Below are 16,067 nucleotides of genomic sequence, written 5' to 3' on the forward strand. Positions count from 1 at the left end.
CCGATAAAGCACCAATGTCTCCAGCTTAAGCCGGAGTCATTGGTGCCGTATGTCGTATCGCTATATCCGTATCCCTAACGTAATCAGCTGTTTATCGTTACGACGGTAAACCAAAACACAATTGGTTGGCTACGATACCGTTACGATCTTAGCGGCACCAATAATCGATTGCATTGATTCTCATAAGATTGGTCGAATCAGCTGTTATAAGGTTACCGATACGGTTACCGATACAGCACCAATGTCTCCAGCTTTATACAAAGAAAAATTTTAAACCCAACTATAATTCATTTATTTAATTTCAGCGCTTAAAGCCAAAAGCCAACAATGGTTAAATGAATTCAATATACAATAGTCGCGTTTTTTTACATGCATGTACATCTACATTTGCGTGTAAAAAACGCTTATATTCAGGAGACCCATTTAGCGGCAATTTTTGAAGACTCGCGGCAGTGGTTAAATAACTCGATACAAAACGGGTTGTGCTTAAAGGGCGAATTAATGGTGACTTAAGTTGGAGACATTGGTGCTTTATCGGTAACGGTATCGGTAATCTTTTAACAGCTGATTCGACCAACCTTATGAGAATCAATGCAATCGATTATTGGTGCCGCTAAGGTCGTAACCGTATCGTAGCCAACCAATTGGGTTTTGGTTTACCGTCGTAACGATAAACAGCTGATTACGTTAGGGATACGGATACAGCGATGCGACATACGGCACCAATGACTCCGGCTTTATACCCATAAAGCCATAACCAGATAAAACAGCTGATCAAACCTACCTTATGGAAATCAATGTAATCGATTAATGGTGCTATGCCATAACGCTAACTCGCTTACATTGATTCCTTAAAGCTGGAGTCAATGGTGCCGTATGTCGTATCGCTGTATCCGTATCCCTAACGTAATCAGATGTTTATCGTTACGACGGTAAACCAAAACCCAATTGGTTGGCTACGATACGGTTACGACCTTAGCGGCACCAATAATCGATTGCTTTGATTCTCATAAGATTGGTCGAATCAGCTGTTATTAGGTTACCGATACGGTTACCGATAAAGCACCAATGTCTCCAGCTTATAGCTGGAGTCATTGGTGCCGTATGTCGTATCGATGTATCCGTATCCCTAACGTAATCAGCTGTTTATCGTTACGACGGTATACCAAAACCCAATTGGTTGGCTACGATACGGTTACGACCTTAGCGGCACCAATAATCGATTGCATTGATTTTCATAAGTTTGGTCGAATCAGCTGTTATAAGGTTACCGATACGGTTACCGATAAAGCACCAATGTCTCCAGCTTATAGCTGGAGTCTAAGGCAGGTTCGGTCAGCTGTTTAACTGGTTTATGGTTATAAGTCACCATTAATTCGCCCTTTAAGCACAACCCGTTTTGTATCGAGTTATTTAACCACTGCCGGAGATACGACCCCTGTTGGTCATATTGTATAACCTATTGCTGAATCGGTTGCAATTAATCGTGGTCACACTTTTCAGTCATAGAAGTGGAGAACAGGGTAGATGTATTTTCTGCGCAACAACTTCATAAGTTTAGATAAAGTTATGCATTTGGCGGTGCCCCCCATAAATTCAGAAAACAATCAGATTTCGCTTAAAATTTAATGTTTTTTTGCTGTCCGATTACTTTCTGAATTTTGACTTCTGAAATTTGATTTCTGATTTTTTGTTTCTGTGTTTTGACTTCTGAATTTTGGCTTTCTGAAAAAAGGGTTCTAATGTTTTCTGAAAAAATGTGTTTCTGAATTTTTGTTTTCTGAATTTATGGGGGGAACCGCATTTGGCAGTCATAGTCAATATAAAGTTTAAATTCATATGTACATATATAGATGTAAAATAACACATCTAATGATGAGAAACATTACACTAAAATAAATAACAAAAGGAAAATTTTAATAGCTTTAAGAAAACATGAATTTATGAAAGATGCGATGTGTTGACTCGAACCAATTGCTAAAGCAGCGCAAGTGCTACTACGGATGGTTTTATAAGGAAATATACAACTTGCGGTTTGATGATCCATACTTCCTTTAATGATGAAAACGTAATGTAGGTACTCGCTTGAGGCAGTGGATGTAAGATTCAAAAATATTAATTTCGTATTTCGTTAAATGACGAAGACTTATGCAAATCGAACTGTCTGTGGCAATCCGCTTAGTTGATGATTACGAAAGTAAGATAAAGAAAATGACCGGTCGCACTCATATGCATATACACATACATATAGCAAAGGACATCACTAGAAGGCAATTACGGTGCGTTTTCCTTGGAAGTACTGGATTGCATGGTAACGTGAAACGTAATACGGGGCATAAATTGGAAACTTGAAAAAAGATTGAACTTTCGAAAAATTTTCAAAAAAAAATATATATTTTAGATTTCGAAAAAATTTTAAAAACTAAATTTTTATTATCCTTTTAAAACTGTTAGCATTACATAAAAGGTTATGGTAAGAAGTTACATAATAATATGCGAAATATTTTTGTAAATTATTATATGTATTCTAAAACCATTAATATGTACGTGCTTAAAAATATGTTTAAGCAACTAAATATTTAAATGCAAAAGAAAAAATGTTTTAATTAAGTGCCGTCATACTAATCTATAATAACTGAAGTAAACAGGTGATAATAATTAATAGTGTTACATGTATGTATATCATTCTACACAATAATAGCTATCTTGTATGTTTCGATATTTTCGAAATGGTTTTTCATATTCAAAATTTTTTACGGTCGTTCTATCTCAAATTGACCAATGATTAGAATCGAAATGTTTGAAGTTCACGAATCAGAAGAAAGCAAAGTGAAGCTGTTTTTGCAGAGTTTTTTCAATCATATCTCTCTATATTGCCAAAATAAAATATATACGAGTTTAAACTAAACAAGATTGTTTTTTTAACAAATTTACTTATAAACGACTGTTGCCGTTTCAACGCAATATCGGTTTCGTACTACTTAGAGCGTGAGGGCGGTCTTCTGACAAAAGTAGTCAAAACCAAAGAGAGTAGATTAATAAGAGGGAGCATTGTAGAGTCGTTCATTCGCCACAAAGTGGAACAGCTGAGACAGGAATTCACCATACGTTTTGCCCCTACTTCGTTTTCACCATCTGGCTTAGAAGTCATAAGCCTGGGCGTTCGCGCAATTTTAGTGATGTAAATTGCATGGCGCCAGCGCCAATGCCGGTGCCAGCTCAATTGTAGCTCATTGACGCAATGACTCCAAGCGAATTTTTGACGCTACTCAGTAGTGAATGCGTAGTACATTTCACTTGCGCTATTGAGTGAAACGATTTTTTCGGTAATGTCGCTAATTTCCTAGCGATGATCAATAGATTGTCAACATTTCGTTCAACGAACGCGCGAAATTGCCACATCTTCTCAAATTTTGCCGAAGAACGTTATGCGCTGTCATAAAAAGTAACACTGCTGCAGCTCGAACACACTCTATATCGAGCAAATAACAAACAAATAGATAAATTAGCTTGTTCTACAAATCGCTTGGCTGAGATTTTCAATTGTTGATTTAACTTAAATATTGGCATAACATATTTTGCAGGCAGCGTATTTTCAAGTAGGTCATTTTTCCAAAGGCAAAATAAATTACAGAGTTATACAAAATCAGGCGGACAGCATAGCAAAAGGTGTGGTGATATCCTATTACAGCCGTCCTACAATTTCCACAAAGTTTTAGAACTCTACAATGCACCATCTTATATTTAAAGTCTTTGTCAAAACCAAAATTTCACAATTGCCAAAAGTAATCGATTTGATATGGAATCCGCCACTTACTTCTGCAGATGTAGTACTTTAACTACGCCCAATTCAATAAAAAATGTACGGTAGTATACCTGCATACATATTCTCAGCTGTTTATTCATTTGTAAATAAATTTAGATTTCCGCAATTATTTCATACACAACCATTTCATTATCATCATCATCACCATCCACTAGCAGTCTTTGTTGCAACTGTGCATTCTTCATATCATTCTCAGTTTCAAATTCCATTGCTGGTGAGACATAACCCGCGGTTTGGATTTCATCATCATCATTGATTATTTCCATTTGCTCTATTTCATTTGCTTCTTCACGTTTAACGCGTTCTTCTGCCGCTATTAACATTTCACGCATATGCAGTGATAAACCCCCATTATATCGTTGAACTTTACGTGGGTTTCCAACAACATTTGTGCTTTGACGCAACTCTTCTAATTTAGGCACAGTAACAGCTGCTGCCTTTTTACCCATTGCCTCTTCTTCGGCTAACTCTTCCGCATGCATTTTCTTTTTATGCGAACGACAATTTGAACCATTTGAAAATGCTTTGTCACAAAAATTACATTTATATGGACGCATACCGGTATGTAGAATTAAGTGATTCTTCAATGCTTTGGTACGCTTAAATGCCGCCGGACAAAAGTCACATTTATAACGTTTAGCATCCGAATGTACAAGCATATGCATTTTTAATGTACGACGTGTGTTCAATTTAAGACCACATTCAGTACAAATAAATGCCGAGTCAGCGTGTGTTTCTAAGTGTACCTGAAATTAAAGGATTGAAGGAAATTAAAGTTGGTCAAATTTTTTTTATACTCAGCGTGCTTTGCACACAGAATATATTAACTTTGATTGGATAACGGTTGGTTGTACAGGTATATAGGAATCGAGATAGATATAAATTCCATGTATCAAAATCAAAAATTTTGATTGAGCCATGTCCGTCCGTCCGGCCGTTAACACGATAACTTGAGTAAATATTAAGATATCTATCAGAATAGATTGGTATTGTAAATGAGCGAAATCGGATGATAGCCACGCCTACTTTTTATATATATAAAATTTTGGAAAATACAAAAAACCTGATTATTTAGTAAATAATATACCTAGAATGTTGAAATTTTACGTGTGGACTGATTTTGAGACTGGATAAAAATTTAAAAAAAATGTAGTTAAAATGGGCGTGGCACCGCCCACTTGTGATAAAAACAATTTTACAAATATTATTAATCATAAACCAAAATCGTTAAACCTATCGTAATAAGGTTCGGCAGAGAGGTTGCCTTTACTATAAGGAATGCTTTGAAGAAAAATTAACGAAATCGGTTAAGGAGCACGCCTACTTTTATATAAAAGATTTTTAAAAGGGTTGTGGACGAATAAAATAAGCTATATCTTTGCAAAATAGGGCTTTATATTATTGGTATTTCATTTCCCAAGTGGATTTATAACAATAAATAGCAAAAACTTCAAATTTAAAAAAATGGGCGTAGCACCAATAAACAATTTTCTATGTTTCGGGAGCCATAACTCGAAGAAAAATTAACGGATCGTAATAGAATTGGGTACACAAATTTTCCCTATAGCAGGAAATATTTCTAGAAAAAATGAACGATATCGTTTAAGGACCACGCCCACTTTTATATAAAAGATTTTTAAAAGGGTCGTAGACGAAAATAATAAGCAATATCTTAGCGAAAACGTGCTTTATATCAATAGAATTTTACTTTCTAAATTGAATTTTAATATTAAATTGGAAAACACTAAAATTTTTGAAAATGGGTGTGGCACCGCCCCTTTTATGACTAAGCAATATTCTATATTTCGGGAGCCATAATTCGAAGAAAAATAAAAATAAGAAAATATTTCTGCCCACTTTTATATAAAACAAGTTTAAAAGGGTCGTAGGCTAGAATAATAAGCTATAACTTAGCAAAAAAATAGTTTTATTGTAAGAGGAAATGTGGCGACATTTTTTTTTAAACGGGCGGTGCCACGTGTTATGTAGAAAAGAAATTTATCTGAAATGAAATGTACAATTGGAGCTCACGCTGAGTATATAATGTTCGGTTACACCCGAACTTAGCCTTCCTTACTTGTTTTACTACGTATTATAAAAACGCGACTTTTTGGCTTACCATATATATTATGAAGCATAGTTTACAGAACAAATAAAAAACAACCGTAAGCATATACAAGCAATTACCTTTAAGCGCGCTTTATTTTTGAATGCCCTATGGCACACGCCACATTCGTATGGCGTTTCGTTGGTATGCACCAATTTATGTTCAGCCAATGCTGCCAATGTTTTGGCTGACCGCCCACATATGTCACATATAAACGGCTTGCAATTTTCATGTACACCACGTACGTGTTGACGCATTACTGCTTTTTTTGTAAATTTACGCTCACAATATGGGCATGGTACATCAAGTTTATCCACAAGTGCTAAATGTGTGCGTTGATGTATTTCTAGTTGGCGTTCTGTTGGTAGTATTATATTACAGGTAGCACATTTGAAATCGGGTATATCAGGCTCTTTATCATGCTTTTCCAATGTATGTTTACGATATGATGTTGGGTTTATATATTTCCTATGACAAATTCTGCATTCATATTTATATGTTGAGCAATTTTCATCATCACAATCATCAGACTGAATTTGTTTATTTGGTCGGGCACGTTTTTTAGACACCACTTGACTGCTTGAATCAACTTTGTTTACTTGTGCAGATTTCTCGACTACCACCTCCATTTCCACCTGCTGTGTTGTGATATTATGGTCTGTGTCAGTGGCTGTTGCTTCATCATCGTTTTCCAACACTTCCTCATTTAAAATTAGTTGTTCTTCTTCCTCAAAGTTGTCTGCAGCTTTGTTTTCTCTTTTTTTGCTATTTTGTTTTTTTGGCGCTGCTTTTGTCGTTTCCTTTGTAGTTCCGCTTTTGCCGTTGTCATTCTCTTCATCATCATCTCCCATCAGCTGGTGCAATAATTCCGCATCATCTAACTGCGCTTCATTGACCTTTTCGAACACAATATGTTCTTCTTCTACTTCTTCGTCATCTCCACCTTCAGACCCTTCAACTAACTTGCTTAAACTTATTATATGCGGTTGAAAAGCTTCATCTTCAAACGCTTCATCGCTTGTATATTTTTTACGGTCATCACGCCTTACAAATTCAATTTCATATTCAGCTCCAGATTTTGATTCCTCATCGGCTTCTAATTCTAATATTTCTGCATCTTTATTTTCGGTCTCTAATTCTAATATTTCTGTATCTCTATTTTCGGCTTCTAATTCTAATATTTTTATATCTTTATTATCAGCTTCATCTTCAGCTTCAATTTCCCAGACAGTTTCCTCATTAGTTTCTGCTTCTTTCGTTTTACGCTCATTCTTTATTACATGCTCAAATTCCTCATCAAGTAATCCATATTGTGATTTTATTTCATTGTAATACATAGCGTCTCGTTTCTTCGCGTTTTGCAATGCACAAAACATAGCTTGTACTTTATTTACACGTTCTGTAAAATGCGTAAGCGAAGACATCAGCGTATGGCAATCAACGCAAACATAATTTGATAGATCATCATTTGGTTTTATCTGAAATATTTAAAAAAAATTCTTAGTGTGTAATTAAGCAAACTCAACGTGTTAAAAGGTAGGGTATTCACGTATTTAGGGTAGTATGTCCGGAGAAATTTAGACCGAGCTTTTTATCAACTTGGAACGTTCTACTTTTAATTTTCTCTTGCGAACTGCCGGGAGGTAATAGTGTAAGAGCCGTGACTGCCAGACCTTCGTCATTTTATGAAAGTTGACATTTCGCCAGTGCATACTTTCAACTGAAGCAAGATCGTTGGTCTATTATTAAATTTGAGTCATAGTGGCTTTAACAGATACCGTGCAAAAATTTTGCAGAAAAATAGACCTCTCTTTCGTCATTTTATAGAGACTGATTTTCATATATGGTATTCGTCACGATATAAGAAGCAACTAGCCTCAATTCCAGACACTTTCCATAGTGGCTTTGTCCAGCCAGACACGTTTTATAATGCAAAACTGTACTTTTCCATAAAGCTAAATACTTTTTCATAAGCTGAAATTTTTTTACGTCAAACAAAATTTCAAAAGTTTTTTTAGAGATTTTGTATTCGAATTTCAGTATAAAATTGCTTCGTTGTTCTTTGATTTTTAGAAGGATTAAAAGTGTCTGGCTAATCAAAGCCACTTGGAAAATGTCTGCCAATGAGGCTAGTGGCTTCTTATATCGTGACGAAGACAATATATGAAAATCAGTCTCTATAAAATGACGAAAGAAAGGTCTATTTTTCTGCAAAATTTTTGCACGATATCTGTTAAAGCCACTATGACTCAAGTTTTATAACAGACCAACGATCCTGCTTCAGTTGAAAGTATGTACTGGCGAAATTTCAACTTTTACAAAATGACGAAGGTCTGGCAGTCACGGGCTCTTGCTCTATAAATGTTTAGCAATAATAGAAAACAGTAACATGTTTTTATGCCGGCTACTAAACCTTCTGCAATACAGAGCTACCCTCTTTGGGAAATCGTGGGGTAAAGTACACAGCGGTCTGCTTGTAGACGTCGAAAAATTTCGAGCTAACATATTCGCCTGGGAATTGTGGATACTCAGATCAAAAAGCATCGTTTAACACTTTACCCGACATTTTTGTACGTGGATAAGAAGACGACCCTAGACTATTACCAAATTTGGCTAAAGTGATGGTAATAGTCTAGTTGAGGGGTCGACTGCTAATACGCAATTTTAACTCGTTCAAAAGATGTTAACGAAAAACCGAAAAAAGACCCGCGGGTACCTCCGAAACCGGGGGTGGCATCCATAGTGTTTTTGCGCAGAACACCGTTCTGCGTTGGCGGCCTTCGGCCGCACTTATAACAAATAACCCTGCCTACGCCATGCCAAGTCCGGGTGTGTGGTATAACCTTGGCTACCGCCACGGTGATGCACAATTTTTTGTGTGGGTACTACAATAACCACATAAAAATCGCCAACTACAACTGCAAATATCTCCGGACATAGATAACATTTTTCTTTTCCACTTCGGATTATTGTTCTCGAGATTAATACGCGTCCTTTGACACCTCTCGATATTTTTGGTAGCATATTAGCAGTCTGCCCATCAACTAGACTTTTACCAAAGTGATTTTGATTTCCTGGTCGCAGCGCACTCGACTCTTAAATCTTCGGTATGGTGAAAACCAATGCACTACATCAGAGCGGCTTGGTGAATACCCCATGGTTTTAAAAAGCACGTTTACTTACATTCACCCAAAAGAACTTTCCAATCGCCGTAGCTAATGTTGTATCCATTGATTTTATAGTTTCGCCTACTTCAGTAAATAAACATACATTATTTACATCATCCTCCTTAGCGCATAAACGACACCAGCGTTTCCAAACTATATCATCAGTATTTTTTGTTCTTTCTATTCGCTTCTCTGCTGCTGAAGCTGCATGGAATTTGTCTGTTGCAAACATTACTAGACTTTGCTTAATGTATTGAACGTTCAATTACTTTGTATTTGTTTTTGCTATCAATCGTACTTGGACAGATTTGCAAGTTAGCATTTACTCTGTTTCCAACTCACAAATAAATAATAAAATAAGCTAATATTTTGTATTCTGTTGTTCCAAATCCAGCTGTCAAATTATTAAAAATAAGCAGAGTTGCATTGTAACACCTTTTAGGGGTGTCTGGGCGCTTTCAACACTGTTGTTCCACACCACATTTCACACACATAAGATTGTTCATTCACGAGTTCAAAACTGCTTCGTTCTGCGCAACTACGTCCCACTTGACTTCTTCAGCGAATGAAAGAGAGAAAAAAACAAGAGCTAAAGGAAAATGACGTAAAAATTGCCTTTAAAATAATGTTTACAAGCGCAATGCGCCACCTTCCATAATTTCATCATGGTTCCACACAAATCACACAACGAAGATTGCGCATTCACGAGTTCAAAATTGCTTCGTTCTGCGCAACCTACGTCACACTTGACTGCTTGAGCGATAGAAAGAAAGAGAGAAAAAAACAAGAGCTAAAGGATAATGACGAAAAATTGCTCATAAAAAACAGCTGATCCTTTGTTTACATGCGCAATGCGCAATCTTGTTTGAGTCATTTGTGGTTGTTGCCAATTAAGTAATTAAGTTAGGAAGAATGCGCAATCTTCTGTCAGTGATTTGTGCTGTTGTTCAATCGTTGAGAAATAAAGGGCCAATTAATGGTGACTTGTAACCATAAAACCATAACCATATAAAACAGCTGATCGAACGTACCTTATGGAAATCATTGTAATCGATTAAAGGCCCGATAAACGGTGACTTATAACCATTAAGCCATAACCAGTTGAAACAGCTGATCGAACCTACCTTATTAATGGTGCCATACCATAACGATAACGCCATAACCATACCATAGCCAACCAATTGAATTTTTGTTTTCTGCCATATCCACAAACAGCTGATTGTTCATTCGCCTATTTTTTTTGCCATTATGTGTGTCTATATAATTTTTTTGTGTTTGCCGCTTTTTTGTTTTGGTAATTAAAAATTCTATTTTTTTTGTTTATTTTAAAGAGAAATTAATTTCGTTTATTGTTTATGCAGATCATAATGGACGACTGCAAATTAATTGAATTTGTTCGCGATTTCCCATGCCTTTATGACAAGGAAAACCGGGATTTTAAGGACGCAAATAAAAAAAGTGCCGCTTGGAAGAACATAGCAGAGAATTTAGGTGTGGATGGTAAGTAATAATGAATGATCTTATAATATATGCGTACTAAGGTATCATTATTCCCAATTGTGGCAGTAGCAGTAAGGCGATGGGGGAATTTACGAGAGCGTTTTAGTAAGGAGATAAGAAGCAGTAAAAACACTTCAGAAAGTAGCGCGTCTGATGGAAGGCAGTGGGTTTTCTTAGAGAGTCTTCAGTTCTTAAGAGCCCACATTATACCCCGACCGTAAGTATAATGGAATTACTTAACATGTTTGATTATGAACAAATTTTCTATTACAACATAATGCGGCAGAGCTCTCAAAATATAAACAGAAGTGTTGAAGGTGGCAAAAGTACACCCACCATTTGCGAGTCACGCCCTGCAACTCCCACTTTACCTGAGCTGCTATCTACAAGTACGCAGTCCCCTCCTATTCCTCCAGCGCATTCACCGTCACCTGCTTTATCTCAGTCGACTCCGATGCCACAACCGCAGTCTGAGCCATCAACGTCTCGCGGACGAAAACGAACGGCAGTATTGCGTGATGAATTGGACGCTGCCATAATGGAGACGGTCCAAACTTTTAGGCATGTATGTGCGCGTAGAGCTCGCCGCGAGAATTACAGTGCCGATATAAGTGCATTTGGCTCCATGATGTGTTCCGTCATATCGAGTTTGAAGTAAAAATTTTGAAACATTTATGAAGATTTTCAAAAACTTCTTGAATTTTCTAATTTGTTTGAAAACGTTTTTGAAATTGGTTTACATAGTTTTCGTTATACAATACATTCAAGTTTTTTCTAAAATTAATAAAATTAAATAAAAGAAACAAATAATCGATAAAATGTTGCAATAATTTTTGCTACTATTTTTGTATGTAGATATATTTGAGATTCCTAAGAAAGTACAAAATGTAGACTGAAAATCGAATTGTGATACATTAATTTCTTTATTTATTAATATATTATATGTTGTTTTGCATGTAACATGAAAGTTGACCTATCCTAATATAATAATACGTTAATTCGAGTATAAAAAAAATATGGTGAATATTGAATTGTGATAATGTAACAAAGAAACACACATAAGAACTTAAATTTTTATAATAGTAGATATGTACACACCTGCTCATATTAATAGTGAAAATAGTTTTATTCGTTACATATATTGATGTACAGCGAGCACTAAAATAGCAGTGAAAATTATTGATGTATTTTATCAGTTATTTTCTCCTTTTATTTATTTTCGTTAATGGTAGAAATCACTTCATAAAATTTTTTAAATACATATTTTTTGCACTTTCATAAATACGCAAATTTAGTTCATATAAAAATATATGTAGCTTTAAAAATCCGTCACGAACTTTGAAACTTTTTGAGCAGAATTTTTAGAAAATCTCTTGTATGCAACTTTGTTTCTTATTCAATTTTGTTATAATAATGTGCAAGTTAGAAAGTGTTAAATTTTCATCCACTAACGTATCAAAAAAAATCTATGTTTAAGCTATTACTAAACTTTGAAACTTTTATATACATATACATATACATATACATATACGAATATGTATGTATAATAACACATACAGCTGTGAACACGACAATAGCAGTGTGAATTATAAACGCTATTTTTTTCTTTTATTTATTTTCGCTAATTTTAGAAATAACTTCAATGAATTGTATAACCAAACAGATGTAAATTTATTTCGAAAACATTTTCGGGAAAATGCAAAAATGCGAAAGGTGTTAAAAAATCTTCATGCAAATTTCAAACTTTTATTTAGAGTTTTCAGAATTTTTTTTAGTGTGAAGTTTTGTAGTCCAATCAATTTTAGTATAACAAAGTGCATGTTTGAAGTCTCTCAAAAATCGTATTGATTTTTGCCAATTTTTTTTCAAAGAGTGTTTTAGATTTGGTTCCATACAAAGAGTAAATATTTATATGGAAGAAAATCTTAAAAACTCTTTAGAAAAAATTAAACTTTGGTACCATTAAAGCCAAATTAAACTTCCTTAAGGGCGAATTAATGGTGACTTATAACCATAAAGCCATAACCAGATAAAACAGCTGATCGAACCTCCTTATGGAAATCAATGTAATCGAGTTAGCGTTATGGTATGGCACCATTAATCGATTACATTGATTTCCTTAAGGTAGGTTCGATCAGCTGTTTTATCTGGTTATGGCTTTATGGTTATAAGTCACCATTAATTCGCCCTTAAGGAAGTTTAATTAGCCCTTAAGGAAGTTAATTGGCCCTGAAGGCGAGCCAAAATCAACCTTTGAAGGCAGTTTTTAACTGTGAAAAATATTGGAAAAATGCCAACAAGTGGAAAAAGTAATTGCACATGAAAAAAATGAAGGCACTCTTAGAAAAAGCAAATTCCAAACTTTTATGCTTTGCTTGCAACAAAAGTTGGTAGTTTTCTACTTTTTCATGTTCAGTTTCGCTCGGGCTGCCGTTATCCATAAAAATTGTGTAATCTACCCATTATGTACCAGATTGCGTTAAACGTGGATACAACTGCGCGTGTATTTTAACAACAATCAGCTGCGCTGCACTATGTGATGCGACATGAGCGACATAGTGGATCCATCAAGAAATATATGGTTCATACACCTTTCGTATCAAAATCGATAATAATTGTACATCTCCTTTGTGTAGTTGCAAAAATGTCTTTTGTTGGGTAGTTGATAAAATTAAGGTTTTTAAGTTCTATGAAGTTTTATAATTGTAAACAATGGATATAGAAACATCTGATGAGAATCTTCATGAACTGGAATCTATCTCTGTACCTGGAAGTCCGAACTTTACAACGCAGGCGTCTAATGTGAAGTATTTGAAGGATCAAATTTTTGTAGCTGATTTACCAATAATCGATGAAGTGTGTATACAAAACGAAAAAGAGCCCATAGCAGGAAACGCCACTGACGTACTCTGTACTGCACTGCCACCATGCCAAAATAGTTTTGAGATAATACAATATACTGAATCCTTCAACCAGGATGATAGCTCTAATATCAAGACATTTATTGAGACTGATGAAAAAGACTTTAGCGATGATGATCTCATACAACTCGAAATAAAAAAAGTTACAAAGAAAAGGGTACGTAAAAAACCTATGCGGATATGCGATAAAATCAAATTAGAACCCAAGTTCGTTTGCAATATATGTACAACGGGATTTCAAAGGAGCAATAATTACACGTATCACATGAAGAAAGTACATAAAATAACCAAAGATCTAACACCGCACGCATGTCCAAATTGTCCACGTAAGTACGCATATGAGTACGAATTAAAGCGTCACATGAAAAAGTACAAACCTATGAAGGAGAGACTTATATTTCCTTGTTCGATATGTGATCGAAAATTTCAAACAAGGGTCCATTTGAATCGGCATATACAACATGTGCACGAAGATAACCGTTCGTTTGTGTGTGAGGAATGTGGACAAGCAGTGCATACATCAACTAAACTAAAGGAACATATGCTCGTACATACAGATCATTCACCATTTAAATGTATGGAATGTGGTAAATCTTTTAAACAAAAGGAGGGTCTTAAGGTAAACTTTAAATACTCGGCTTATAGCCAGGACATTGAGCACATTACTAACACATAATACTGAGGATAAAAACTAATTATATCGATGTAAATTCGTCCATCCGTAGTTTTACGTCCATGATATTTGAGTAGAATAAGACAATACAAAGATGGATGAAATTACCTTTTTAATACGTAACTTGAAGAAGGTTGCTGCAGGAATGAGAACCCGTTAATTCCCCTTGATGTAGATTTTTCGTTTTGGAGTTGTACAGATGCATGTCTTTCATTCAGATAGTTGAAGGTCTAACTCTGGCGACCCAAAGCTCCTCATGTTTTTGTTGTGTTAACGATGAAGACACTCCCCGTAGGTTTTTCGGTAGTTTTATCGATGTTGATGTTATTTTTCCGGATATAGATGTAGTACGTTCCGGGAACAAGCACCATTAAGGTACTAGCCCGACCATCTCGGGAACGGTTAATATGACCACATTAAACCTTCTAGGCCATACCGCCCTCCCGCCCTCTCAAGAAATTGTAAATACAAAATTCACTCTCAATAAGTCAAGCTTTAACTTTTTACATTTTCAGAGACATATGGCTACACATGGCGCGAAATATGTTTGTGGGCAATGTGGAAAAAATCTAAGTACACGTTTCAATCTTAAGAAGCATTTGTTGGTGCATGATAAAATAAAACAATACAAGTGTGATTTGTGTGGAAGTGGTTTCAAGCTAATGACAACACTAAAAGTTCATTTAAATACTCATACGGGTCATAAAATTTATGAATGTATATTTTGTGACAAAATTTTTGCTGGTTCTTTTAGTCGGCTTAAGCACACACGGAAAATGCATCCAGATGAATTAGCTGAACAGGAAGCTCTATCGGCAAGAAACAACGTGGCTTCTGCTTTAAATTTATATGACACTTTGTGAGCTAAATATCAGATTTTTTATTGATCCTTGTTATAAATAGTTTATATATTTTATTTTGTAGAACACGTAAGGCGGCCAACAAAGTTGCAAGTGTGAGAGGAAATGTCTTTTTTAACAAAACCACTTCTGAAGGATTCACCTTTGAAGAATTTGAAATGCACCGCAATGCAATCGATTTCCCACCAAATATGTCTCAAGAACCAGTAAGCAGGACTTTATATAACATTAACTCAACAGTGTTTTAAAAAGTTGAGGATAACGTAAGTCATTAAAATAAGAAATCACGTAACGTGGTCGCATGTTCTAGTCATGGAACTAAGCATATTTATCGCTTTCAAAATTGCCAAATCCTCCGAAAAGGAAGGGAAAAATTACAAGACTCGTAAGTGATAATATAAAAAAAAGTTACTTAAAATTTAACGGACGAATTTAAAGGCAGCCATTAAAACATATTAGTGCTGCACATATTTTTAAACCAATATCCCAAAGAAGGAAAGAAACCAAAGAATGTATTTAAACAATACCACAGTACCATAATCCATTTACTTAATAGAATAGTCTATGAATAAAATGCCATTTTGCTGAAAAATATTTTTAGTTGATAGTAAACTTATATTTAAATATATTTTAAAAATTATGAAACCTGTTTACTTGTCTGTATTGAAAGCTTAAAACCATAAGTCTACGTAAAAATTCAGTAGTGGAATATTGATAACGTGAAAAACTTAAAAATATGACGTGAATTATCTAAAAATAGGCATATTTAAAATAGATAAAACAATTGTTATATTGAGAACGAACCAGAATTGTTCACGACGAATGCCATTTATTTCTAATATCGGTATGATGCCTCAAACTAGCATACGAAATAACTAAAAAATATTTTATATTGTGTTTAACTTGCTAAAAATGATCAACAGACTGTCAACATTTCATTAAACGAACGTGCAGCGATGCCACAGCTGCTCAAATTTTGCCGGAGAATGTGATATTCTCTCATAAAAAGTAAG

The 16,067-nt window shown here is 35.1% G+C and overlaps 2 protein-coding genes across 2 annotated transcripts; one reads left to right on the forward strand and one right to left on the reverse strand.

The window, feature by feature from the left end:
- Positions 1 to 2,395: 2,395 nt before the first annotated feature.
- Positions 2,396 to 9,753, reverse strand: LOC137239554 (zinc finger protein weckle). Its single transcript, XM_067764981.1, has 3 exons — positions 9,117 to 9,753; positions 6,014 to 7,411; positions 2,396 to 4,572 (listed from the first exon to the last, which is right to left on the reverse strand). Exons 1-3 carry the CDS (start codon positions 9,330 to 9,332, stop codon positions 3,919 to 3,921), a joined length of 2,268 nt encoding a protein of 755 aa, XP_067621082.1. The 5' UTR covers positions 9,333 to 9,753; the 3' UTR covers positions 2,396 to 3,918.
- Positions 9,754 to 13,222: 3,469 nt separating this feature from the next.
- Positions 13,223 to 15,699, forward strand: LOC137239560 (zinc finger protein 92-like). Its single transcript, XM_067764991.1, has 3 exons — positions 13,223 to 14,140; positions 14,710 to 15,053; positions 15,119 to 15,699. The coding sequence occupies exons 1-3, from the start codon at positions 13,313 to 13,315 to the stop codon at positions 15,300 to 15,302; spliced, it is 1,356 nt and encodes a 451-aa protein (XP_067621092.1). The 5' UTR covers positions 13,223 to 13,312; the 3' UTR covers positions 15,303 to 15,699.
- The last annotated feature ends 368 nt before the right edge of the window (positions 15,700 to 16,067 follow it).

Source organism: Eurosta solidaginis, chromosome 2 (genome assembly GCF_040869045.1).
Source record: "Eurosta solidaginis isolate ZX-2024a chromosome 2, ASM4086904v1, whole genome shotgun sequence".
NCBI classification, from domain to species: domain Eukaryota; kingdom Metazoa; phylum Arthropoda; class Insecta; order Diptera; family Tephritidae; genus Eurosta; species Eurosta solidaginis.